General features: G+C 41.4%; 2 protein-coding genes across 3 annotated transcripts in view; one reads left to right on the top strand and one right to left on the bottom strand.

Annotated features, from left to right (window-relative positions):
* The window catches only part of nr3c2 (nuclear receptor subfamily 3, group C, member 2), a 79,877-nt gene extending 65,065 nt beyond the window's left edge, over positions 1–14,812 (top strand). Inside the window, exons 7-9 of the mRNA XM_069168055.1 lie at positions 1,216–1,346; positions 8,442–8,599; positions 9,334–14,812. Coding sequence (XP_069024156.1) covers positions 1,216–1,346; positions 8,442–8,599; positions 9,334–9,489 — 445 coding nt within the window. The 3' untranslated portion in view covers positions 9,490–14,812. The remainder of the gene's footprint in view (positions 1–1,215; positions 1,347–8,441; positions 8,600–9,333) is intronic.
* Positions 14,813–17,247: 2,435 nt separating this feature from the next.
* arhgap10 (Rho GTPase activating protein 10) overlaps positions 17,248–27,010 on the bottom strand; it is a 46,552-nt gene continuing 36,789 nt past the window's right edge. For both annotated transcript variants that reach the window (XM_069167926.1, XM_069167927.1), the window contains exons 21-23: positions 22,098–22,199; positions 20,399–20,490; positions 17,248–18,805 (exon numbers count right to left, since the gene is read on the bottom strand). In XM_069167926.1, the coding sequence (XP_069024027.1) occupies positions 18,717–18,805; positions 20,399–20,490; positions 22,098–22,199 (283 nt within the window). In that variant the 3' untranslated portion in view covers positions 17,248–18,716. The remainder of the gene's footprint in view (positions 18,806–20,398; positions 20,491–22,097; positions 22,200–27,010) is intronic.

Raw genomic sequence — 27,010 nt, 5'->3', positions numbered from 1 at the left:
TTTTGGGCAGTGATTCAGCAAAATTGATTTCAGGAAGAGAGAGACAGAGAAGGAGAGAGAGGGGGAGAGAGAGAGAAGGAGAAGGAGAGGGAGAAAACGTGTGGAGACTTTAGAAACTCCAGACCAAAGTTGTATCAAATGATATTGTGCTGCACTTTGCGAAACTGCTCACATCCACAGTGCTGCTCAGCAGAGGACCGGGTCTTCTCAGACATTGTAACAGTTCATCAGCTATTTAGAGCAGCCGACAGCTGTACAGTAAACACCGTAAAGTGTCGAGCTGTCTTATGCCTTAATGGGAACACTCGTTTCCAATCGGCTGCTTCTGGTCCCGTCGAAAGAAACGTTTAGTTGTTATCAGAATGAAGTCTCCACCCTCGCTTGCCTATGTAATGACGTGATTTCTCTCTATTGTGGGTGAAACTCCAACCTCTTTTAAGTCGCGGCACACCACTTGCATATAATTACCGTAGTCCTGATGCGATGGTGATTTATAGCCGAGAGAAGTGCGATCTAAAGCCAGAGAATCTGTGGCATCTGCAGAGCACGTTTCTGATTGGCTCCTGCTTTATCCCTTCTAATGTTTCTTTCCTGTTTTTGTGAACTCTGTGACTTAAGATTATCTTACTGATAGAATGTGTGGAACGGAGGAGGGTGAGAAAGTGTTAGGCATGGCGAGCATGTGTATGATGTCTTTCAGACAGAGCAATGCGCAGAAGCCTGTTTAGTAAACATGTGCGCGTGCAGTTAGCGTATCTTGTGTTCATGTGTGTGTCATTTCATGTTTGAAATCACAGGTACCTTTTGAGTGTGTTTCTATGGCGACTAGGGTTAGATCTGGGGGTATTTCGTAGTCTACCACAGCTTTGGAAAAGTGGTGCATCTGTGCTGTGGTACTGTACGCAGCACTCTGCAATCTGGGGGGATTTGGTATTCTGCTCTCAGCCCAGGCGAGCAGAATCCTCCTCTGCACTGTGTGGAAACACTGTTTCATTGGACCCAACTAGTTTGGTAGGAATAGAGAGAGGAAGACAGTTTGTGGGTTCGTTTTTGACAAAGATAGATTTTGTTTTCTTTTTTTTTTTTTTTAATTATACTGAGTATAAATGTATGTCTGTGTTTGGCTGAGTGGGTACTGAGGCTGAATTGTAACTAACACTAATGCAATGTAATACAGCTGCTGTAATAGAAGCTCAACATGTGTCTTTGTTTCAGGGACCGCATGCAGCAGTCAGCCATGTACGACCTGTGTCTGGGCATGAGGCAGGTGAGCCAGGAGTTTGTCCGATTGCAGCTAACCTATGACGAGTTCCTCTCCATGAAAGTCCTTCTGCTTCTCAGCACAGGTAAGCAGTGAGCTCTTATTTATTCTTCCCATACCTGCCTGCCTGTATAGGGCATATAGATGAGACTAGACCATCTTTAGTGCCTGACAACAGCTGCCACATTTCATGGATGTGACTCAGGACGAGAACCGTTGTGTCGCAGCTGACTGTGCTTTAAGTGACTTTCCAGGGTTGATGGACGCATACTCCTTCCGACAGATTCAAAGCCAAAAGTGTTTGATAGGATGAATCCAATGTTTTGCGATCGGAGGATCTTGATGGCCATCTCATTGACGTTCTTTCACTCTAATATTACACTTCTTTTGTTCCGAGTTTGTGCAACAAACACAACGGCGCCGCAGCGTGACGGCGCGTCAGCAGCCGCCCTTCGCACAAATAGGATAAACTCACAGCAACGCATGAGCACGTTTCCCATTGTCCTTTTTAATAACAGCATTGCGGGTTGTACAGTTCATTATATTTCTCAACCTTGGCAACAAGTCTCACCTCTATCCATCGTGAGACTGCAACAGAACTAGGTGAGGAAGTCGAGCTGCCACAGGAGCAGAGCAAAAGATGAACTACTGCATGAGCCTCAAAGTACCAAAAAACCTTTTCTCTAAGGGAGATTCTTTTTCTTTTCAGCTAAGTCATGTAAATTGTTGCTGGACTGTTATACGTACATAAATAAATAGGAGCAGCCTGTGCGTTTTGGCCTATAGAAATACTGAGATTTCAACAGTGCAACCCATTTTTCCTGTAATTTGTATATACTTAATCAGAGTTCTCTAAGCTTTTATAAGTGTTATATATAATTCAGTAGGAAAAAGTACCAAATATATCTTTATTTAAATTTATTTTATGGGAATAAGAATAGTGACTGCAATTTGCAGCAGAATCAGCCTTAAGAAGTCACCATGTGTAATTTGTATGTAACTGCTGAATTTGAACTCCTCCTCACTAAATACACAATTATGGTCAGAGCTTTCCTAAGTTGGACTCTTTCGGCCTGAGACATCCATCATCTCCCACTTTCCTTAACCAAAAGGCTGCTTCTCGCCCAGGAGACGTATTGGTGAGGTGTCTCGTGTTCGGTTCCACCACACACCTTTCAGACAGTGCTGGCAGGAACTGCCTTGCTGGCACCGACGATGATGCCTTCGCAAAGTCTCTTAGATGGTGCTTTAAGCTCATTCTTAGTAATTCGTTAACATACTGCAGATAACAAGCGTGAAAATAGACGTAATGTTGCAGGCACCTGTTGACGTGGCAACATACCGCACAGCATTTTCTTTCTATTCTATGACTGAAGGCTATTCTGTTCTGGTTTACTTTTCTTTTTTTTTTCAATTCCTCTGGATAAACAGAGTATTTCTATCACTCTCTAGAGAAGGTCTCACCGTGATGCCACTCTGTGCCAAACTGCGCCCACAGGAAACTGAAAGCAGTAGTTTTTCCACCACCTCAACACAGTGAGCCGCTGCTGTCAGCTCCACAGTCGCAGTAAAATATTCCGTGATGGCAGCTGTGTCATAGCTTCGCCATCCACACCCACAAGTTTAGTCATTGAAAAGGTAACCACAACGCTTCCAGCTCCTCTGGGACACGACACCTGCTGCAGTCCTGTAAACGTGTGTGTGTGTCCGCGTGGGGTCTCATCTGGGTCGTTTCGTGTGTCAATAGATGTTCTGTAGTTCAAGAGGCAGATAGGGAGGTGTGGAAAGGAGGAGTGAGGGAGAGTTGTGGCAAGTGATTTGATTAGTCTGCATCCTGGCCAGACTTCAAACTCTTTGAACTCAGTGCCAATCAGGGAGAATAATCGTTGGCAGAGTTTTTTTTTGTTGTTTTTTTTTCCACCAAGACCTCCAAAAGTGACGTGCAGCCTCTATGAACTTCCCTTAATTCCAGCATTTTAAATTCTGCTATTTTACATTTACATAGAAGGATTTAGTTGATATCACTGTTCAAAAAGAAATGTGATCCGAAAAAAATAGCTTGTAGCTTTGTGTACAGTTATCTAGAGATTTGGATAATAATGCACAGCTCCTATGGACTCTTACACCTGGTATTATTAGATTCATATTCATCGTGTGACTACTTTGGTCTGGACACGCTCCTTTGCACTATATGATGTGTGTTGTCTACCACCGTTGCCATTGTTGGAACAAGTTTTAGACAAGTACACAAGAATGTGTACTTGGGGCCCCTTGTCATGTTTCAGATGTCTCTGAATAAGAATTGCACCAAATTTTTTCCCTCTAGACTTCTCAGATGGTTTTGTTAAAAATGTTGATTTACCAAATATCCCACTCCTACCACCAAGATCAAAACCAACTCTGTCTATTAAGTAGTTAAACCTCAGCTATAGTAGTTTTTATAGTAGCTAAAAAAAAAAAAAAAGAAGTAAAATGTTACTAATTTACACATTGTTTCATCAGTATTAACACTCTGTTAATGGAATATGTACTGTTATAATATACTGTATTAGTCACAGGAGCTGCTTTATAGAGCAGCGACATATAGAAGAGGCGAAGTGAAAGCATTTCCCTGATATAAACTCTGAAAGCTGGGGAGCTCCTGCCGGACTTCAGCTATCGGATGTTAGGCAGAGATGAAGAAGCGAGACAATACAGGGAGAATAAGAAGCCGAGAGGGAAAAGTTAGATTTTTGAGAGTGAAATCAGACAAAAGTTGACAGTGAGAGGTGGTGTTGGTGTGTGTGTGAGAGAGAGAGAGAGAGAGAGAGAGAGACAGGTGCAAGGCTATAGGGAGAAAGCAAGCAAAGACAAAGGGAGTGCTGGGGTGGCAGAGCTGGTCCTTCTGTTACTGTGGCCTCCCTCTCCTCTCCTCACTGGTCCTCTGGAGGGTGTCCAGAGAGCCCTGCTGTACTTAATAAAGGCCAGTCAAGCACCAGGCAGCGCTCCAAGACCTGCTATTTTTCTCCACTTCCTTGAAACCCGGGCTGCAGTTTTTGAAAGAGCGGGTGCGGATAAAAGGAGCCGGGATGCAGAATCAAAACAGGGAATTTAAGGTGCTTCACAGCTTGTTCAATCTGCTGTGGTTATTGGATTTAGTCAAAATAGGACTGTAAAATATGAAAGATCGGGGGAAGAAAATAATCACCCAGTGCTTCATTTCTCATGTCTATTCCAAAGTCCACATGATGGAGTGACTGCACTGTATGGAGGTTTGGCAAAGCACTTGTGAATAATTTCAAAGAGAAGCCGTCCGTTGCAGGATTTTCTGAGGCGCTGTAGGAAGCTCTCTTAGTTACAGTCGTTCGGATATAATGCTCGGGCCTTGCGGAAGGAGTAGCGGTAGAAATGTTTACGGAGGAGGTGTCAGAACTTGTCAGTTGAGCAAGTACTACAGAGTCACTGAGTCTGTGTGTGTGTGTGTGTGTGTGTGTGTGTGTGTGTGTGTGTGTGTGTGTGTGTGTGTGTGTGTGTGTGTGTGTGTGTGTGCGTGCGCGTGTGCGCGCCTGCCTGTAGGCTGGTTTAAAAAAGCGTGTGTAGAGACAGGGTGAACGAGTGAAACGGAGAGAGGGAAGGGAGGATAAAGAGAAAAGAGACAAGGGCTGTTATTCCTCTGACCTTGGCTAAGGTTTCACTGAGCCTGCGGTGTCTCATGACCCTGTTTGGATTTGGTACAGGAGCAGCGGCCTGCTCAAACCAGTTACACTCCTCACCTCTACACAGATGTAGATAGCATCATTGCTAGATTATCTCATTCATTTGTTCCGTTTCTAAACCGTCTTTCTCGCTTCAAAATGCCTGCCTCACGGAACAAGTTCCCGTTGTGTTTACCGAGCCGAAAGGGGACTTTCATTTGACTACTTATGACACTTCTATTTTTTTTTTTTTTATTGCAACGATTCATTTCTCTTTTCGTGTCATGTTTGAATGCACATTCCCAGTCAGATGACACTCTAAAACAGTACTCGCTTGTTTTTGTGCTCACGATTCGGACTAGTTGTAGACTTTCCGAATGAATAGTGCCAGGTATTAAATCAAAAGCGAGAGCCACCCTGTCAGTAAGGTATGCACCGGCAATCTGAGAGCAGGAAGCTGCATGTCCTTTAACAACGTACGTGCTAGTGTCATCTCCTGGCTGCATGTGAGCTATGTGCTTCTTTTATTTTCACATACATTGGGAAAAGAGCTTTTTCGGTGGCTGGCGGTACACACAACAATGCAGCTGCATTCCCAATAACAAATATGGCCAGGTTGAACAGACTCCACACCTGCAGCAAAAATCAATTTGACACCAATTAGAATGGTGTAAATGCCCTATTTTGGGGCCCGGTCATGGTACCGCCGCTATATGCAAGGTCAGTTTCTAATCAGGGTGTATGTGGGTCAGTGGGAGCAAAACAGAAGGTCCAAATGCAGCCCTGGGTTTTAGCACATTCTCATCATGTCAGCCATGAAATACAGCACAGAAATCACAGCCCCGGCACCGACAAGGTACAATCTGTTTTCATATCTGGTTTCCTCAGCTTTATGGATGTTACGCCCCGAGGTGTTTGTGCATCAAAGTGTGATGAAACGAATTAGATAGAAAGAGACAGAAAGAGGGGACAAGAGGGAGGCAGTCAAACATCTACAAACACACATTCTCAGGGTTATTGACCTACAATGATCTGCGCTCAAAAACCTGCACTCCTAACTGACAAGAAGCAGGCTTCGGCCGATGGCGATTCACTCCGCAGAATTCAAACAGGTCCTGTCAGTTGCTGCTTTCCTGCTAAGTTTTTTACAACGTACAAGTGGTTTAGTTTTATCTGGGAAATTCAGGCTACTCTAACGTGCTGAAGGACATAACCTGATGTAACTTTTAACGGGAGGTCATCAAAACCACGGCTTAGAATTTCACATTCTGCTGTAAAAGATATTTTTGAGAGTTAAAAAAAAACCCGGGAAAAAAAAAAACCCATTACAAGACAAATACCATCACCTCACTGACATATTTGGCCACGTCAAATTCCTCTGTTAATGCATAGAAATTGTGTCACCCTGGCTAGGAGATGTATTGATGAGGTGTCTTGTTCTGCCACACACCTGTGAGACAGCGCTGGCAGTAGCTGCCTTGTTGGCACCCACGATGATGCCTTCGCAAAGTCTCAATGGTCACAATGAATGACAACTATTTCCTGTGCATACTGCAGTATATCACCGTTACTAAATCCACATTTGTACTCAAGTATTAATCAATCTCCTCTATCGCATTATTTTTATATCACAATATCAGTAGTGTGAGTACATTTTTTTTTTTTTTAACGTTTAGAAACTGTAGAATAAAGCTGATACAATAACTGGTTCGTTATTCAAAAGAAAATGTATGTGCATAACCTAAGGCTAATCAATTAACTATTGCAGTCAGTTTTTAATCCAAATATCCGGAATTATCACGTGCAACAGGATTTGCTGCTTTTCTATTCTATTTACAAACTTCATAATGGGCATGTTTCACACATTTTCAACATAATGACAACATTAGTTGCAGCCTTTTTATGGCAAAATAACCACAAAGAAACATTTGTTATTATCTGACGAATCGAGGTACTTCATCGCAGTCATGCAAAACCATCCTGAAACGGCCCAATAGCCACAGGTATTGAAGGCACAGCCACCGTAGTATGAACAGTATGATGAAACAGTTGACAACCTCAGCGTATATCATAATTTCTTCGTCTTGGCTGAAGGACAGCTGAAGGCGTTCCCTCAGACTCTTTGAGAGACGAGGTGTTTCTTAATCTGGTAGCCAGCAGCTGAATGTCATTCAGGAGGTTTGGCACACGTCCATATGCGACTTTGTTCTCGTCCACCGGTAGGGAGGCAGAGTGAGAGAAAAAGATACTGTAGACATTTCAATGCATCCTCACGTGCTGCGGTTGTAGTGTCTTGTTCTTTACATTTGTCCAAGTTTCCATTACATTGTCTTTTGCCTCGAAGTGCGATGATGCCACATTACCGATCGTTAAAATGTGAAAGACGGTCGTAGTCATTTAAGAGCTCTGGTCCCTGAACAGACTGTGTGATAAATGAGGTTTGGTTGGCAACATTATTAAGCCCTTTAATTCACATTAGCACAGTTTCTCCCTTCTTGTGCTGTCACTGTTGCCGAGATAACTTTTAATCAAGGCCTTTCACCAGTCGTCTTTAATGAATCAGCGGCTGCACATGAAAACTAATTGCCACTGGAAATGGTGAAAGTGGTTATAATGAGTTGCTAAATAGGCTTGGGTCGTCAACACCAGAAACGTGTCCAAAAAAGGCTACTGCGTGGGAGTCGCAGCAGAATTCACAAAGCACCTCCAATTTCCTTTTACACTGTTTCACATTTCTTAAAGGAACATGCTGGCGGTTTTGCATGGCTTAGTCCATTACCTGCAAATCATGTTCAATGTGCATCTGCCAGCCTTTTTATAAAATGTGTCACCGTTACTCGTTGAAATGCATTTTTACACAAGATATGTTCCCTTTTTTGGGTATTGTCAAGAATTCTTGAATAGCTGAGAATTAATTGTTGGCTGCAGAACTTTAAATTAGAGATGGATGTTTTTGTCTAATATAGTGTGTTACCAAAGTACTTCATCATATTCATACTTAGATTATAGGAAAATCCAATATTGCTTTTAAACAGCCCTTTTTTATTTATTTGTAAAGGTTTAATACAACCAGAGATGTTAAAGTGGTAAGGGGAACTCAAGATGTTTGATACATTTATACTGTCTAGTACAATCCCACCCTGCGCAGCCAACTGAATGTTCTTTGTCACAACATCTTTCAAGATGAATTATCTAAAAAGTGTAGAAAATATTCAACAGCTACTAGAACAATCCTTTTGATAAAAGTACAATTAAAATGCAAGAGGAGAAAATGCTCCTTTCTTATGGCTGATGGAAAACCAGATTTTGCCTTTAAAAGAAATCCCTGTAAACCACATCAAAGGACAACAGACATGTTTAAAGACACAAATCTGCCACAAGTCTCCTGTCAGTTAATCTTTTAAGTTGTTGTTTTTTGCCAATATTGGGTCAGTGACATGTGAAGCAGCATTGTTGTCTAGCCATTAGATCCACTTGATGACAAAAGGATTTGTCTTGTTTCCCAGTTCCCAAAGAGGGTCTGAAGAACCAGGCGGCGTTCGAGGAGATGAGGGTTAATTACATCAAGGAGCTCCGGCGTTCTGTGGGAAAAGCAACCAACAACTCCGGTCAAACCTGGCAGCGCTTCTTCCAGCTCACCAAGCTGCTGGATGCCATGCACGATGTAAGTACCCTGTCTGCCTCCCGTGTGCCAGTTGCGTACAGTACAGCACAGACTTCCCTTGGCAGCCTCTCCAGTATGCTGTGCCTTCACACTCGAGGTGTCCAATAGCACTCTGGGGCTCCAATATCACTGGAAATGTTTTCAGTAAAATGGCAACATAGTAGATTTGGATAATGCGTTTACTTAGCAGTTCAATGGTGCCGTGGATTGGAATGAGGATTATTGCATCCCGCGTTTATCCCCGAGGGGGGAGGTTATTTTGGAAGAGGCAGTGACCAGGCTGTATTGGTGAATGGAACAGAAGGGGATCAATACCAGCTTGCAGTTTATTGGATCAGAGTGGTCACCACGGCAAATGTGCTAAATCACTGGTATTTGTTTTATGCATGGGTCAACCAGCGTGTGATAGAACGGCAGTGTAGGACGAGTTTTAAAAGTGGCGAGACTCAGCAAGGGAGAGGTAATAGAGACAAATGTTGAGAATTCAATGACCTCAATGACTGAGTGAGAGGGGTTAGTGCTGATCGGGTGACCTTTCTTCAAAGAGGGGCTGGAGAGAAAAAAAATCAGCGGTGCCCCCAAGTGGTGATCTGAATAGAATTGAAATAAGGGGGCTTATACCTGAACAGAATATACAGAAAAGTATTTATATTTACATATTTGTAAAAAGTAGGAAATAAAGTTGCTTCCAATAAAATATTTGTCTCACTATATTATGTGTTTGTGACGTCCAGCTGGTGGGGAACTTGTTGGACTTCTGCTTCTACACCTTTCGCGAGTCCCAGGCCCTGAAGGTGGAGTTCCCCGAAATGTTGGTGGAGATCATCAGTGACCAGATACCAAAGGTGGAGTCCGGCCTCACTCACACAATCTACTTCCACAAGAAGTGACTCACGACACAGCTCGGACAGAAGCAACGTTAAGAACTGGAGGAAAAGGTTCAGGGAAGAGGACACGTGCGAGGAAGGCCGAAGCAGTCGGCCCGCATCCTGCCAGCGTCCTCGTCTTGGATGGGAAAGTTAAGTGACGTGGTGACAGAAAGCAAAAAAAAAAAAAAAAGACAGACAGAAAAAAAGAAAAGGGGGGAGAAGTATTTGACCCTGCTGTCACCACGAGCCGTCCGGAGCTTTGAGTAGTTTGAGAAGCCGAGCATGACGCGCCGAGAAGGACTTGTGACAAATGTGACAAAGCATCCCGAAGTTCCCCAACGCTCCCCCTGCCCCAAAGACGATAACAGTATTTTCTATGGAGATAAAGCCATACATTTCTTAGGATGCGCTAGATACATTCACTACACACACACACACACACCCACACACACACACACACACACACACACACACATCCCCCAAACACACCCAAAAACACACAGACACGCGTAGAGGGAAATTGATACACTTACTGTCCGCACGCCTTCACACAAACGCACAGATGCACTCCACATGCACTAAAATGAGATTCCCATACAAATCTAGAGGAAAGGTTTTTGCAAATATTTACTCTGGCTTATGCAGTCTTTCACAAATAATAGCACTATGAAAAATTATGCCAATACTTAGATTTGCTTTGCAGTGTAGCAACAAGACTACAGGGCAAAGGACATTACGAGGAGGCAAAGAAATTCTTGACAGTATGGCGAAAGGTCTATTTGACTATATTCCAAGGGCTATACAAGCGTCATCATAAGCTGAATAATTACACTCAATCTAACGAGTCCAAGTTTGAATCTCAATCGGTATCATGACAGCCATCGTTGACATTTACATACGGAGTTTTTTAAGGTTTAAAATGTGTAGTAAAACAATCAAAAACTGATATGCAAAAGTCCAAAGCTAAAGCTGTTTTGAAATAAAAAATGTCTCTCTTGTGTAAAAGAAAGCTTGCGCGTGAAACTCCCATGTCATAGAGTCACTATTTTAGAGGCATTGTGGTGTAGAGTTAAGACCATGAGATTTTACCTTTGTGCAGAAATGGTCCGAAATGGAGTGCTGTCGGGTGGAAAACATAATGCATTTACGGAAACAATTTCAGTAGAGTCCACTGGTAATGGATTTGACTGAGGTGCATCCATAGTAATTGCTGTCATTTGTGTTATCTCCAGAGCAGCTGTCCAAATGTCTGTTTTTACTCACAATGAAGCAAAACCAGCCCTTTGTGAACCGACACTTATCTACTCTTCCCAGAAATAATAAAAAGCGTTTTATAAAAGTGTGTAGTAAAGGTTTAGTTTTTGACAAGCCAGTCATTTTACATTAAGGTGCTTCATTTCTACAAAGCCAGGCAAAACATAACATGTACAGTTAACTCGTAGACAGTCCGTACAGTACACTATACGGACACCACGTTTAAACACACATACTCTGTAAAGTTGATATTATCCAAAATGGAGCGTTACTCTGCAGTGCTTACAGCAAACAGCTAATGTATCAAAACCAGGCAAACATGTACAGGTATTAACAACTTCTTAAACACACTCTATTCAGCTGTTGTACAGAAGATGTTTTGAGGTACATGTTGATGAATGCTTGATGAAGAACAGCGTTGGTGTGATCACCTTTCCTAATTTAGTTTAGCTCTTTTTTCTTTTTCTTCTTATGTTTGGGCCAACAACTACTACTCTTCTATGTATGGCGTGCTCAAGTTATCTGGACCATTAACTTTGTCTCACACCCCACTGGGTTCTGGGTGGTTGTGGAACACTACTATGATGCTACTGAAAAGCGATAGAGTCGCTGGGGGAAGAAGAACAGTGTGTGTGTGTGTGTGTGTGGGGGGGGAGAAGGAGGAGGGTGGTGATTATTATTATTACTATTTTTTTTTTTTCTTGCCCTGTAAGTGTGTATTTACATGTGTGTATGGAGTGAGAATGGCCTCAGTTTGTGCCTGCGTGTGTGTGTATGTGTTTTTTTTTTTTTTTCCTGGCAAGCATGTGCATAGTTGATCTGCTCTTTCAACGTGAGTATTATGCATTTATGTTATAGGATTAGCCATATCCTATTTCCACATTTAGATTTGCACAGAGGAGATATACAATGTGAAATGAGGCATTAGTGCAGCTAGCAGGGATTGTCTGTTTCGATAAGCAACTGTGATAAAGCGAGAAAAGACTTTTCCGCATGGTCACCCAGCCTCAAGTTCGACAACATGACATCATTAGCACAGCAGGGTGGCTGTGTACTGTATCTGTGGCCTCAGCTCTGGTGACGACGGCGCTGTGCGACACCGACGTCTCTTCTGTGGTAGTAATTGTTTGAAGTTTGGCATGCAAAGAGATGGAGGTGTCAGAATCACAAATGTCATTCGAGACTGTACTAAAATTATGAGGCGGGTGAGGGACGTTCAGAAAAAAAAAAGGGGGGGGGGAGCGTTGTGTACTTAAAATTCTACTCATGGAAGGGTAGTCTGTATTTGTTGGGAGTGCAGAGCAGGAGGTTTCAGCTTTTTTTTTTTTCTCATAAATTCTGGGACTAAAGTATCGAGTCTGCATGTGGGGGTTGGTTCACTTAAAAGGCCTAACTCTTCAGCAGCTCTTTATTCAACACTAAGTCTGGCTGCCTTTTCACTACTTTATGTTCGTCATAAACATCATTTTGACATTAATGTCGCTCCCCTACCGCAATCATTTTCGTACAGTACCCGATCAGAAAGGCCTCATTTTACAATATGTCTTTGTTGTGCCCTTACGCTAATCTCTCACTGTCTCTTTATTTTGGCCCCCTTTTTTTGTCCTTTTTAAAGGAATAAAAAAAATAAATTAAAAAAAAAACAAAAAAACTGTCTAAAGGTTAATAGGATGAATGGGAAAGTATTTTTGAGAGAATTATATTTTGCTGGAAAACAATATTTAAGTACTTTGTCTAAAAATGATATCCTTTTTGTAAAATGAAATGTTATTGCATGCTTTTTGATGAGATGTTTACATTGTATTTAAAAAAAGGGAAACTTGTGCCTTTTTATCTCACCTGATTTACAGTTTTACAGTATATATTGTAAATAATACAGCAAGTCCTATGTTGAGTATAGTATAAAACATTTCTACGTTAACCATCCTGTTGGAATATTGGAAAAAAAAATATGTTTCCCACACGCCATGTTCTGTGTGTTGGAGCGCAGAGAAGAATTTACAGTAAGTGTTGGCACCACAATGGGCCAAATAGAGAAATGAATGTATCATACATTGTGAGAGACTTATGGAACTTACTACCTGAATGTTAGAGAGAGTACATTTATTATCTTCTTATTAAGTAAAGTTATTTGATTTTGCTTTGTTTTTTTCTTTTTTTTTGTTTTTGTTTTTTTTTAACTTTTTGCATCATTGTTCACATGGCTCAAAGGAAAAAAAAAAACAGTAATCAAAAAGTATTTCTTTTTTTGTAACAAGATGTATTAAGTGATGGATCCTTGTTGCTGTTGAAATTATTTCCTAACCCATGGCGGTATTGTTGATGAGCACCACAATAAAATCAAGAAGTCACAAACTATTGGAACTGGGCTACGTGAAAGAAAGTTCTTGGCTTCGTGGTTTGAAAATAGAACCTTTGTGCACACACCAAGTGAATGACGACGGATGCAGACTGTCGTTCTACCAACAGTTTAATCAATTCAACTTGTGACCGTCTTAGCGGCTATTAACTGGACATAACTGCCCAAAAAAGTTGAAACACAAAATAAATTAATGACCCGAAGAATGGTAATATTGAATATGTGGTAGATTCTTAATATTGGTGATGTAATCAAGCCCTTTTATGACCCTTTTGCCCTCAAGAAATGGCTCTGACAATTCATTTTGGGAAATGCACTCAATCGCTCCCTTGGTGACAGTAAGTCGAGAAGATCAAGACTACTCCAGTGTCTGTAGGGCAAACAAGACACGGGGAGACAGCTGTTGGATAAATTACCTCACGATTACTGTCAAGTCGGGCTGAAGACCACAAGTTTGAACATGAAAAATATCTGGTGTGCTGATATTGCACAGAAGTGAGTTTACCGGATCTCTGCAGCCCGCTTGTCACCTCGGCTTAAGTGTACATCCGCTCATTCGTCCGATGAGCTGAGATCTCAGTCAGTTGCAAGGGAATATGACAGTCCCCCCTCTGGCGGAGGCTCTTGTTGACCTTGTGCCAGTGTTTACTATTTAAAAGTCACGGTAAAACATGCAATTTGAAAAAAAAAAAGAAAACCACGAGGCTGAAGGTGGTCTCAGGTCCTTCCACTGTGACGGAGTGATGCGCATTCAGTGATTCTTTCAGCCCTGAGTGACAGTCAATGGCTCAGACTGCCAGAATCAGGCAAAACACAGCGAGGAAACTTTTAAAATGTCAAGGACAGCACTTCCGGGTCCAGAGGCTCAGGAGATGTAAACTGATCAGCCGTTTTTCCATTTACTGGAGCGGGACTACGCAGTCAGAGCACCGGACACTGAACAATACGGTGAAGAAATCTTTTTAATGAACTGATTTGGGACACCGACAATAACTTCTTTGCTAGCGCAGACCGTAACCTCTAAACCAAATGATCAGGGATCCAGTTGCATTGTGGGTAATGTAAAACTTGCCCATGAGTAGTCGGAACAAAGTTGTGGAAATAAAATTGTGAATCGGTAAAGTTCTCTTTTAACGGACGAATCCGAGAGTGGCATCGACCTAAATCATCTAACTCTTAGCAAAAAGGGAACGAGTGTATTTCCCAAAATGTCAAAGTGATTCTTCAGAAAAATAAGATGAGGGTAGTGTTTATTTATTGATTATCAATCATCTCATCCTGCCAACGATGGAAAAAAAACCTTCCCCATTCTCAAGGGAGCAACTTTTTCTTCTGAATGGACTCAGAATTTGCCTAACTGCTGTTTCACAGTACAATATTGCGTCACTGTTTGTGGAGTCACGTCGTTGCTATTTTCTGTTCACAGTAATGAATCGGGTGTAGAGAGACTAAGCCATATCTCCACAGCCATGGCAGTGCATTTCTTATTAATATGTACAAAATGCTTTTTTTTTTTTTTTTTTCTTTCCCCCCAATTCCAAAAATGACTTTTTACTCAGATGCTTTGTACAATATTTCTCAGCAACTATCCAGCAAACACAGTAGACATCCTTCACCATGAACCGATAGAACATCTTTGAAACCAGTTACTACTGTATATCTTGATGCAGATATTGCCATACATGTGTTTGCAAAACTATTGCAAGATTCTAATAAAACTGTTAAATTGAACATTCGATGTGATGTGGTTGATCTGTTTTGTGTTTGTATGTGCTGTGCGTTACCATGCGATGAAATTTATACCATCAGACAGAAGCTACGGAAAGGTGCCCTAAAAAAAAAAAAAAAGAATTTGAAACAGCTGCATTTGGTGGCTGGGGATGATAATGAGCCCCCCCCCCCAAAAAAAAAACAAAAACAAAAAAAAACCCAGCGTTAGCGTGGAAAAACAGAAATGATGTGGAGCAGCAGCAGGTACAGCCGTCACAAGGAGAGAAGATAAAGAGAACAAAGGGAAACGGAAAGAGAGGAGAGTAAAAAATGAGACGGAAAAGCATGCAAGCATGAGACTTTTACAGTAAAACGGTGCCTGTGGAGAAAAATCACCATTAACCTTGTTAAAGGCTGATCTGAAAACACGCCTGCTTTGCCAGACTGTAGAGCAGACAGTATTACTTTTTTTGCTCATTTTTTTCCCTCCCTCTCTCGAATCCACAGCCCTCTCCAAATCTCCCCCAGATTTCCAATTGCTTTCACTTGTAGTCGTGCCAGATAAACAGAATCTATTGGATCAGGCTGATTTCACGGCTGCACCCGCGCACATGGCGGCTTCTGTGGCCCACTTTCTGAGCTGAGTTTTTTTTTTTCCTCCACACTCTCTCCTTTATGTTTGAAATTCACTTTTCTTCAAATTCCCCACTCAGTTTGCAGCCCCCAACAACACATCAAGCCTTACTATGATTATATTCGAGCTTTGCGCTGTGATGGAACTAGATGAAGACACAGGAAGGCATTAACACTTGCATGTCGGGGAAATTCAGACACATTGGTGGCGCTTAGTTGTGTCATTTTCTCCCAGTTAGAAGTCAACTGCTGTACAGCCTTGATCTGAGCTGAGTCATGGTGTGGTGTGTGTTGTCGGGCTGAAGGACACTGCGTCATGGGAGGTAGAGGACAGCTGGCGCACAGCCAGAGCCGGGAAGTGAGAAATGAACACGTCTACGTGGATTTTTACTCAAACACACCTACATCTAGTCTAACTCGACATTGTGACACTGTATACATCATCCCAGCCTGATATAGACTCATGAATAATGCATGCGGAGACACAGAAATCCCCAAAGGTAAGGCAACTTCAGCCTCAAGTGATACGAAGGCAGACGAAAGGCCTCAAATGTGAGGCTGACCCACACAGATTGCCACGATTGCTCATTTTGTCAAATTGGTGGGAGAAATGATAAAACGCATGGAGCCAAACAGATTTCAGAGACCGATTACCATTAGAGCAGCAGAAAAAGTGAAGCACTGACTGAGGAGAAGAAGGAACGGAGGAGAGAACCAGAAATACGACCGAGAGGCAGACAGGTAGGCAGAGGGAAAAGGAGAAGGGAAGGCAGACAGAGGAACATGGCATGCTTTCTGACAGACAGTCCAAAGCAGAGTGAGAGGCAGGCGGGGTGGATGTCTCTATGATTCAGCAGTATTCTGGCGGAGGGAAGATGATGAAGGGCCTCGGGGGTGGGTGGGTGGTGGTGGTGGTGGTGGTGATGATTGTAGGGGAATATTTTGCCCATCTCATTAGCTCTGCCTCATTTCATTATGTTATCATCGTGTCTGCAGTTGCTTCAGGGAGCTGGTGGACATGCGCCGCCCTGACACCACAGCTACAACCTTTTATAGTAAATGGACAAAGCTTGTGTGTGTTTATACTACTAAATAGTGCATCAGCCCACATACTGGAGGTCTAAGTGTGGTGATGGACTGATGGTAATTATGCAACTAAGGCCCAAGCCCCGAGTCTGTAGGACATTCAGTGTGTTAATTACACAGACGTAGTCGAAGAATTAACATGCGTGAGGCTGAGATGTTAATGGGCCAGGGAGGGGGAGCTGGATTAGAGTGTTTTCTTCTGTGAAAGATTACCATCTATTTTTAATCCCCTTATGGAAAGTTATTTTGGAAGTAGCTTTTAGTGGGGTGGACCAGTGCAGGTCAATATAAAGAGGAAGGCTTACATTACACTACATGGCTCACTGTGTCAGTACTGGCTGCACAAATGAATCACCAGTCACTTTATTCTTAGACTCTGGGAAACTGTGGGCTTTCTCAGTGACACAATACATGAGTCAGCAATACATTGGGAAAAAAAAAGACTTCACATTAATAAAGCTGCACACTTTCCCAGATATGAATTTAAATAGTAAACGTTTCAGTCAATGCGGTAATAAAAGTGTCCCGGAGTGTTTTTTTTGTTGTTGTTGTTTTTTATTCTCTTCGTCTTATTTTGAAAAACCAAATATTTTCTTAGGTTGCTGAAACCATATGAAAATGAGTGTTGGGAAAATATTTGTGTAATTTTTTTCAATAATTAACAAACATGATTAGAGCTCAACCTGTAAAATTACAAAGTTCATTGCAATATTTTATGGCAAGAATGCATAATAAAGTGAAAGAACAAAAACAATCTTTTTATTTGTTAAACATTGATCAAGAGTATACCCAAAGGTAAAAAAAAAAGAAAGAAAAAAGAGACAAGTCAAGGACCTTTATGAACATCATAATTCAATGTCTTAAATTATTGTAAGTTCAATTGAAAACACAAATAATCGGTTGAACCAAAACTCTCAGACAAATTAAAGTGTTTTACTGTGAACAGCTGAGGGATGAAATGTAATACATGCTGAAGCCTATCTAAATGAAAAATTAAAACCTGTCCATCACTCAACGGAGTAAATATACTTGGTCATAACTCTTATATAATAATTAATAAAATACTTTCAAGTACTGCATTTTGTGGGCTTATTGATAATAAGACATTTATTTCTAATTACTTGGTTCAAAGAAGATAAAATAACAGTAACCTCAAATTTGAACTTTGTGGGAGTGTCTCATTTCTCTGCTCGGAACCTGAGCAACGTTAAAAATAAACTTTTAAAAACAAACAAAACGGATAATCTGACAGGAAAAATTATAACAATCTACTGACAATTACCTCTGCTGACATCGTCTGATGCAAAGTGTTTTAACACAACAGGGTTCATCAGGCATCAAAGAGGCGTTTCACTGTCTCTGTAAAGGAGTGCACCAAGAACAAAACAGTACAAAGTGTCTTTAAAATTCAAAACTCATGCAATCAATGCGCCAATTAAATAGAATAAAATTACAGTAGCAATGTGCCTCATTTTCTAGATATTCCTAAAATAACAGTAGAATACAACATTTTATAAATGAAAGCAGTAGCACTCCAAGTCATGTTCATACATACCCGTACGATACATTTACACTGGGTGTTTCCATGGTTAAGGCACTCAGGAATCTCTAATCTTCTGACGGCTGAAAAAAACAAAATGTGTGTGCATCGTTGTCAGGAGGGTTTGAAAGCTACAGTGACGTGAGCGCTGACATTCTAACCTTTACGGTTTCTGAAGATCTCCCTTTGACTTTGAGCTCATGGATACCATGTATAACTGGGCAGAGGGGAGTGAGCTCAGACAAACACTCCTTCTCTGGTGCTGCTACGACGTGTTCTTGGATATTTAGAGGCTACAGCATCTTCATATACAGCAGATCACTATAAGTGCAATCCCATTTTGCAATTACAATGGTGAGAGTCATGTGGATACTTGACCAAAATGAATTCAAACAAAGAAACATGCCTGCACATGCATCATGAAGTCTAGTTGTCAGCCCAAATGCACATATGTATGTGTCTAGAAGAGTCCACCAATTATAAAAATAATAATAATAATAATCATAATAATCATAATAATAATATATGGTATTGTTACTTGAGGGCTTTGGATTAAAAAAAAAAAAAAAAAAAGGCACTACAGTGAATGGAGTTGAGGCACATGCTCCTTTGCATACATTTCCTGGTGAACGGGATTAAGTGTCCATAAATATTTTCCATTTGGTTCTACAGCATCTCCACATAGTTTTCAGGGATGAGGCCCCTCTTTCCCTCCAGCTCCCCTTCCAGCCAGCCTGGCTCCCTCGAATGGATCACTGCAGGAGAGGACACACCGTCACCGGGGGAACGACACCACAGGGAGGGAGAGGTTACGGGACGGACAGAGGACACAGGGCCTCCAGTGAGTGTGTGCGCATGTGTTCGAGTGAAGAGGTTTTAAGGGAGGATACAGTGATTATGCAGTTGCAGTAAAACCACGGTGACCCTTTTTTTTTTTTTTTTTTTTTTTTAAATCTTTTATCTCTACTGTACATCTCAGGTCTGTTTTAGGATCCAATATTTCTAGATTTTCACTTAGTTTGTATTGTGACAGATGTATCAGAGAGCTTGTCTCAGCCTGCCTCAAAACATTTAAGAAAAACCCAACTAATAGCGATAAGTCCAGCAGCAGCCTCCTTAGTGTTATGGCCAGTTTTACTTTGCAATTTTCCTGAAAATTGTAAGTGATGTGGAACTTAACATAAAGATGTAAACAACCCAGACTGGTGTTGTTTAAACAGAGTGTTTACATGAGCTATGTATATATATATACATATATATTATAGTCTATCCTTAAAGGTGCTATATAAATAAAATGTATAAAGATTATTATTATTATTATTATTATTATTATTATTATATAGTCAGCAATCAGCAATGCAGAGATGTTCTTCCAAAGTTACCGGTAAACAACATCAACATATGTTGGATTCTTCGTTATACAAACTGTATATATAAAGACTGAGTAAAGTATTCAGACCTCTTGACCTTTTGCACATTTGTTATGCACAGAGTTCAGACTTTAAATCATAAAGACAAATTCAGTAACTCCACAGCACGACAAAATAAGCAAAATGTTGAGGGTATTTGAGGTACAATAAGTAGATGTTTAGTTGACATTTATGTAACAAAGTCAATCGCTTCCTTTGAAGCCTGATTAAGAGTTGAATGACAGACCGAATGGAGGCAGAGCTATAGTAAACGTTTTTATCAGGGCAACTGGAGATCGAAGTTGAGATCTAAAGGAAACATTTTTCATCATTTAATAAAACTTCAAGTGAGCTCTGAATGAAATATCAGAAAACTAAAATGAGCTGTAAAACAATCTAATTTATGAAAATGTGATACATTTCGCGTTTAATATTTATTCGATCATATTGAATTATATTTATAGGTTCGAAATCATCTCCAGTTGAATTGAATTTTGCTAATGTCGCCATTTTTCCTGACATGAACTCTTTCATGTCAAATATTGACGTCAACTGAACATAACAAATAAACTGCATTGTGTTGTGAGATCTTGTCAAAGACACGGCCATATGTTTCCCAGCAAAGACTATAATATATACACACACACACACACACACACACACACACGCACACACATACATATATATGGTCTGTATCTCTTAAAAGAGGGTTTTGACAAAAAATAAGAACTACAAAATCCCCATTTCCTCTGAGAGTGATTAAAGCTCAGTCGAGCCTCTTCCCAGAGACACTCTGCTACCTCCCCCCTCCCCCTTCTCCCTCTCCTTGTCTCATCTCTCTGTTCAATTGAAGATCAGATTGGGTGTTCGGTTTTCCTCCAAATCCAATATGCCAGGACTGGTTCTGAGTGAGCGACTGGTGTAGGCGATAACACTTACCAGCGTTGAATATTGCGCCGACCTCGAAGGAGAGCTCGGAGTCATGCTCAGCCACACATTGGTACACTGCCATGGCTTTCCTGCTGGTGACACTGAAAAATGAAGGCAATCAGTGAGCTGGCGGAGCTTTGGGGAGGATTACCGCACAGTTCAATCTGGGCCCGGGGCTTGCTTGTTCATTCACTCACTAGCCTGAAACAGCAGAAATGGGCCAGACAGGAAAATAAGCAGCAAGTACTAAGAGAGGAGCCGGGCCACTACACTCTTGTCTTGTCTTGTCCTATCTCCAGTCTAGACGGACCAGAAAGCAAGTCAAAACACAGTGTGAGAGAGGGTGTGTGTGTGTGTGTGAGAGAGAGGTGTGTGTGTGTGTGTGTGTGTGTGTGTGTGTGTGTGTGTGTGTGTGTGTGTGTGTGTGTGTGAGAGAGGGGTGTGTGTGTGTGTGTGTGGTGTGTGTGAGAGAGGTGTGTGTGTGTGTGTGTGTGTGTGTGTGTGTGTGTGCGTGGTGTGTGTGTGTGTGCGCGTAAACACAATGAGGTGCAGCGCTCGTCGTAGCAAGTTTTGTACGGTCGAAAAAGCCGGCACACATCAGGCCCACGCAGCAGACAACCATCTATGGTGAGATAATTAAAAAGTGGCGAGGGAATTCTAACGGAGGTTTGCACACAAACACAGGTAGAATAGTAATCTCCCTCCACAGCGCTTCAGATTTTAAATTCACATTTGTGAGCTCAGAACCTGCATTTTAAATCAGTTTGATGTAAAAGAGCGCCGTCAAAGAAACCACATTCAACACTCTGCAAAGGTTAGTAAAAAGACGTATTCATGCCACCCCATTCGCAAAAACATAAAAACGGTTGCCAAAGAAAGGTTGTTTTGCCCACCATTGCAAACCGTTATCTCGAATGCCAGCAACATTACCATGTAGAAATTGTGCTTTCAACACACGATGCCCTGATAAATATTTCATATTCTTTCTGCAGAACAGCAACAATGTCGGATGAGACGGGAGAAAGAAGATATACAAACTGAGGAAAAAAAAAGTTTGTGGTCACAGAGTTGTCAATACAACACTGCTCAGCCAAGTTCTCGGATTCAGAGTTTTGGAAAAAAAAGCACTCGTGGGGAACCGCATTTGGAAAAATGAGGACTTGTATTTATACGAGAGAAAAAAAAGAAGACATGAATGGATTGCCCATAGAATGATTGCGCTGTTTGCATATTCCTCAGCAACATTTAAAGGCATTCAAAATGAATTCATCATTTATTCTGAAGCAAGAAGAGCAATAGATCAGACTAATGGGCCAACTGTCCACGCAGTCCCATCGAGTTTATCTAGATACCATTTGTGGTTCGACAAGGGAAAAGGTTGCTGCTCCGGCTATAGCCAATACTTGTGTTGCAATAAATTGCTCAAAGGTAACTAAATTACAGGGAGGATGAATATCTGAAAAAGTGAGGGGAAATACTGATGGGCAAGATTAATAGTAGATGTAAGAGGAGTGAGGGAGGTGATTCTGTGGAGTGAAAATGCAAGATAAAAAGAGCAAGTAATTGAACAAGTGAGTGAAAACAGAGTGAAAGAAACTGTGTATGACATTTAACTATTATGCGAGTGTGAAAATGACTAACAAACAGAATTAAAGATCGAGAAAGAAACATTCAGTTGAGAGGAAAATGGCAAAGAAGCCTGTCTCACCTCTCTTCTGGCTTTTCTTTTTCAGAGGCAGCTGTGGTGGCAGCAGGTTGGCTTTCTCCTGATGCTCCAGGAGTATAATAGGAGGCTGCCACTGTCGGGGATCTGCAAATAAAATAATAATAAAAAAAACCAACATAACAGCTTGGTCACAACATGTACTTTGCTGTAGTTTATTGACTAAAATCATGATGCGTTTGCTCTTTAGACCTATTACAGTGGCATATCCCTGCGATGGGAAAGGATATGCTTCCTTCAATAACAGCATGAATGTTTAGATGTGTACACACTGTGTTTTTTCCCCCCAAAGTGCCACCATACTCTCTTGATTTCATTTCTAATTATTCAGCATTAGTGGCAACGGCAAGAAGTGGTGGAAGCCGATCAACAGGTGAGCTAAACTGACCAACCTGTTGTTATGGAGACAAGCTGCGAGTACGTTTTTACACCAATTTGGGATTTCAATATCATCCAAATCTATAATATGAAGTACCTCAATCTGGATCTTTTATCATTGATGTCACAATCAGATATAAAGATTCACTTCAATTATTAGCATTGATAAAATATTAAAGATGAAAAAGATATCAGTGTCCTTGATAGTTGTGTTTTTGATTATGATATTGAAGTAATACAATTTATTACGAATCACACACAGAGAATACATATTCCATTGTTTTTCACTCTCCTGTACAGCAGCAACATACAGCAAGAGCCACACATTGAATTATCATTGTTTGCAGGCTGTAGATTTGCCCCAATAAAAAGGACAACAGGCTCCCATAAATCAAATCATCCATTCCACTCTTATCTGCCAAAAAGCCTCTTTAAGAGCCCCCCCTCTCAGTCCTTGACCATATTAACCTGAAAGGTAAATTCAAAGAGCAACTTTTATGCATTTATCTGAAAATGTGAAATTTAAACTGAATACAAAACACTTTATTTGACATGCGTGATAGTTTTTAAACATCTTGCGTTCAATAACTCAAGCAAACAAGTAACATTGGACTATTTAGCTCAAATCTGTCCTGGACAGATTTTCAACCCCATCCTATCTACTTCTGTGAAGTGGACAGGCCAGACTAATAAATTCAGTTTGAGATCATCAGGATTGATTGTATCTATAAAACACCAAGCGAGCTGATTTGAAGTAATAGACTCTTTAGCTAGAAACACCAAAATGACTTGTGGAAAAAATATATTGACTTTGTATTTAATTAAAAAAAAAAACTTGAATGGGAGTCTATGGAGCTGGAAGCTTTTTGGAGCCAACCTCTAGTGGCACTCCATGATACTGTAATTTAAAGAGCTTCCCGGATATCACTAGAATCTATGCCCAAGAGCTTTGAAGATGTTCGAAAGGATCACCCCTCTATTTTTAATTTGTCTTTCATTCACGTACATCCAATACCAACATTAACGTTAATAACTGTACATGCAAGGTCAAACCCAACACTTTGACCGTATCTATTGCAGTAGTAGCTTTTCTTTACACTGACTGTAAGGGCAACATGTCTGTGGCCGATCTACAGGGTGAAGGTAGGGGTCCTGGTGGAGGCACAGTGCAGGAGAGGAGAGCAGGAGTCTTAGCCAGGCATCCCTCTGTGTTCCATGCCTGCCCCAGGGCCAGTGCTAATACAGCACATAATGAGCAAATTGCTCCTAGCTGCCGCTCCCATAGAGACGTTAATAAAGGCAATTAGAGGGAGCAGCTGGGGAGGGGCTGGAGGTTGGGAGGATGTTGTGAATAGTGGTTACGTTGGCACTGGTGGAGGAGAGCGAGAGATGGCCTTAAGGGAGAACATGGTAGGGGATCTTATGTGGACATAGGTGGAGGTGATCACACAGTGCCGGGCTCACGCTTTCATTCCCCTCTCTGCACTGCTTCCTCCTGCTGCCTTTCCCCCCCTGCCTCTCTCTCAGAGCGCTTGTCCATCCCCAGCGGTGGCTGTTCCGTTTGGGTCTGGCCTGACTGTGGGTGATTTATAGCTCTGCAGCAGTGTGGGGCCACTGTGGTGCTCAGCTGCTCCACATCAGCATGGGGGGACAGTGCACTGCAGTGCAGCAAATCCACTCATTAACCTGGGCCCAGCACAACCACTGTCTGCCTGGGTCACAGCCAAGAGAAGGCAGAGCAGAGGAGCACCAACACTTGACCCACCTGCAGGTGAACACGCTCACAAAACCCTTAGTAAGGTCAAAATAAAAACAGAAAATGCACACACACATATTTCTGAAAAGTTAACAAATCCATCTCCCTGCTTATTTAAGATGAAATAGGATTATACTGATCTGTTAAGATCTTGAAAATAAACATATCTAAATAATTAGAGAATAAACAGTAAAATCAGTGAATGCAACGTGGCTGCCCTAGAAACTTGGTAAATGCACCAGAGGTAAATGGATTCATCCCAAAATTGCTTTCACAATTACAGCTAAGCCAAAGCGAGGGAAATCGTTTGCCATTTCTCTTCAACCAAAATAGCATCAAGCTTTGAATTGCTCTTTCGTTGTTTTTACCCATCACAGGCCGAGCTAAGCTTTTTCTGTGATGAATAAATACAAAAGAAAAAGGGGGTTGGGAGACTTGAACATGCACTGTATACAAGTCCTGGATGAAAATACTCTTCTAGATGATGGTAATATATAAAACAACTTTTTAAAAAATATTGAGTTTTTAGTTGTGGGGATTTTGTAATATGCAGACATTACAATATAATACATAAAGGGCATCATTATATTAAAATCAAACAATTTTGCACTAAAGGCTGACCCAACTGGAGTTCTTCTGGTTTATCATTTTCAGCATCAGGGTTTATCAGACATTATCAGTAGCAGGGAGAAATTCATCAACAAAAGTGGACTGCTGCTTCTCATTACTGCTGGAATTTCACCCTGCAGCATCCAAGCTTTGTTGATGTTGGCGTGGAGCTAACATGGGGATGAGCGCGGCTATCAACTCTCTTTCTACTAAAGGAAGAAGGGCAGCGGTGGGATTTAGTACTGTTTCTAATAGAAAGTGGGATCAAACCTACAGCCAAGCTGCTCGCCCGCCAGTTTGGGTGGGCAGGAAATAAGCTCTGATCCACCATTTTATGATTCACAGCTGTCTGCCAGCGAGAGGCTTGGAGTGCTGCAGGTAGGGCAGGGCGAGAGGAAGAAACAAAAAAAGGCCAGAAAATGTAACCCCACTGGGCAGGACTTGAAGAAACAGATCCACCGGGAAAAGCTGCGAGTAAATTTAGGGAGAAGAGGAGAAATGAGGCGAGACATCGAAAATGACGGAGATGATAAATCGTGCCACAGTCCGCAAAGAGTTATTGCATGATATAGTGAGTCAGGACACATTTGTGTATGACCAGGCAGATTTCGCCGCAGTTGTCCTGCAGGAAACGGACAAAAATATGCTGTTTTCCAGGTGCGCTTTTGAGCACACCACAGTGGAGATAACACAGAGTGGCTGGAAATAATCTAGCAATTGGCATCCTTGCTGCTCTTTTTTGGCTCGGACCGAAGCCGAATCCCTGGGTTCCACGCCAGAGAGGTGCTGTGCTAACAGGTCTCTACCATCTCACATGCTAAGATTTATGAGTGAACAAAGCCAGGGCGACACCCTGTGACATATGGCGCAAGTCTTCATAAAGGGACAGGGGCTGCAGCTATAAGGGTAAACAAGATGAATATCTCCCCAATGTCAATACGATTTACACGGCCAACGCACGGCCACCTGTCTCCCAAACAAATAAGAGCTGAGATTTACGACCTCCTCCTGGTTGCTCCTTCCGTCCTCCAACATGATGCCACATATGTGGGAAAACGCACAAAAAAAAGACACACAGGGGAAAAAAAAAAAAAAAAAAAGGAGTTGGTTACATAAGGAATAGAGAGCCTTGTCTGTCTAATCCTGCAACTTGGTGTAAAAAAAAAAAAAAAAAAAAAAAAAAAAAAAACATGCCTACACACACAGGCAAGTACACACCCACAGAGGTCAAAGAGAGAGGAATCACATTGTCCTCTGACAAGTTGTGAGGTGGATTTGTTTTTATTTTTGCAGATCTTTTCAGCTGATGGAGAAGGAGAAAGGGACAGTGAATGAGGGGGAAAAAAAGTCTATTTCAAGGTGAATCTGTAGACATGACACAGCGGAGAGTCTAACATCTGCAGCATAACCCAATATTTCATCTCTCACATCAGCATTCAAGACAAGTCATTGGCTGGAAACAACAAAAAGGACCAAGGACTTAGCAGAGAGAGTGAGGACAGAAAGGAGAAGCCAGAGAGAGGCACGGCAAAGCATCAAACTACTCATGCATTTTCCATCTAGTACAATAAACTAATAGTATGAACAATGGGGCTCACACTGAAAATTTATTTCACATCAACCTTGATTAATCTCTCAAAAATATTGACTGAGTAAAGTTATCAAATATAATTCACATTCAAATTAAGATGCTCACTTCACATTGTTCAAAAGTTGATTACTGTTCACCAATAACAATAATTGTTTTACCTTGCTAAATATGCTTTTTTACCAGAGCAGGATACAGGGACCTCAGCTGCAACCAGAGTGCAGTGAAGTGGAACTGCTCCTCATGATGAATGGAGCTGAATGTGTTTATTTCTTATTTAATAATCTGCAAGGGAAGAAGTTACTTCGATCTGACTTCCAGCTACTATTTTCAGGTTCTTGTTTGGGTATGCGTGCTCGCTAACATAGGAGGGATGTTACTTCTCATTTTAGTCTGCTGCATGGTGAAACATAACAGTTCAGCTAACGTGTCCATCAAAGGTGCTGTTTGCAGGCGGGAGCATATCTTTTTTTCTATTTAAATTAGAATAAATTATGATGATCAATACAGCCCTGTTTTATTCATGTTTTAGTAAATGTTTTTTTTTTAATAAAACATTTGTGTCAG

Source organism: Embiotoca jacksoni, unplaced genomic scaffold, assembly GCF_022577435.1.
Source record: "Embiotoca jacksoni isolate LCO1_2020_lvr unplaced genomic scaffold, fEmbJac1.0.p SCAF_4, whole genome shotgun sequence".
In the NCBI taxonomy this organism is placed as follows: Eukaryota; Metazoa; Chordata; class Actinopteri; family Embiotocidae; genus Embiotoca; species Embiotoca jacksoni.
This window is presented reverse-complemented; position numbering and strand designations above follow the sequence as displayed.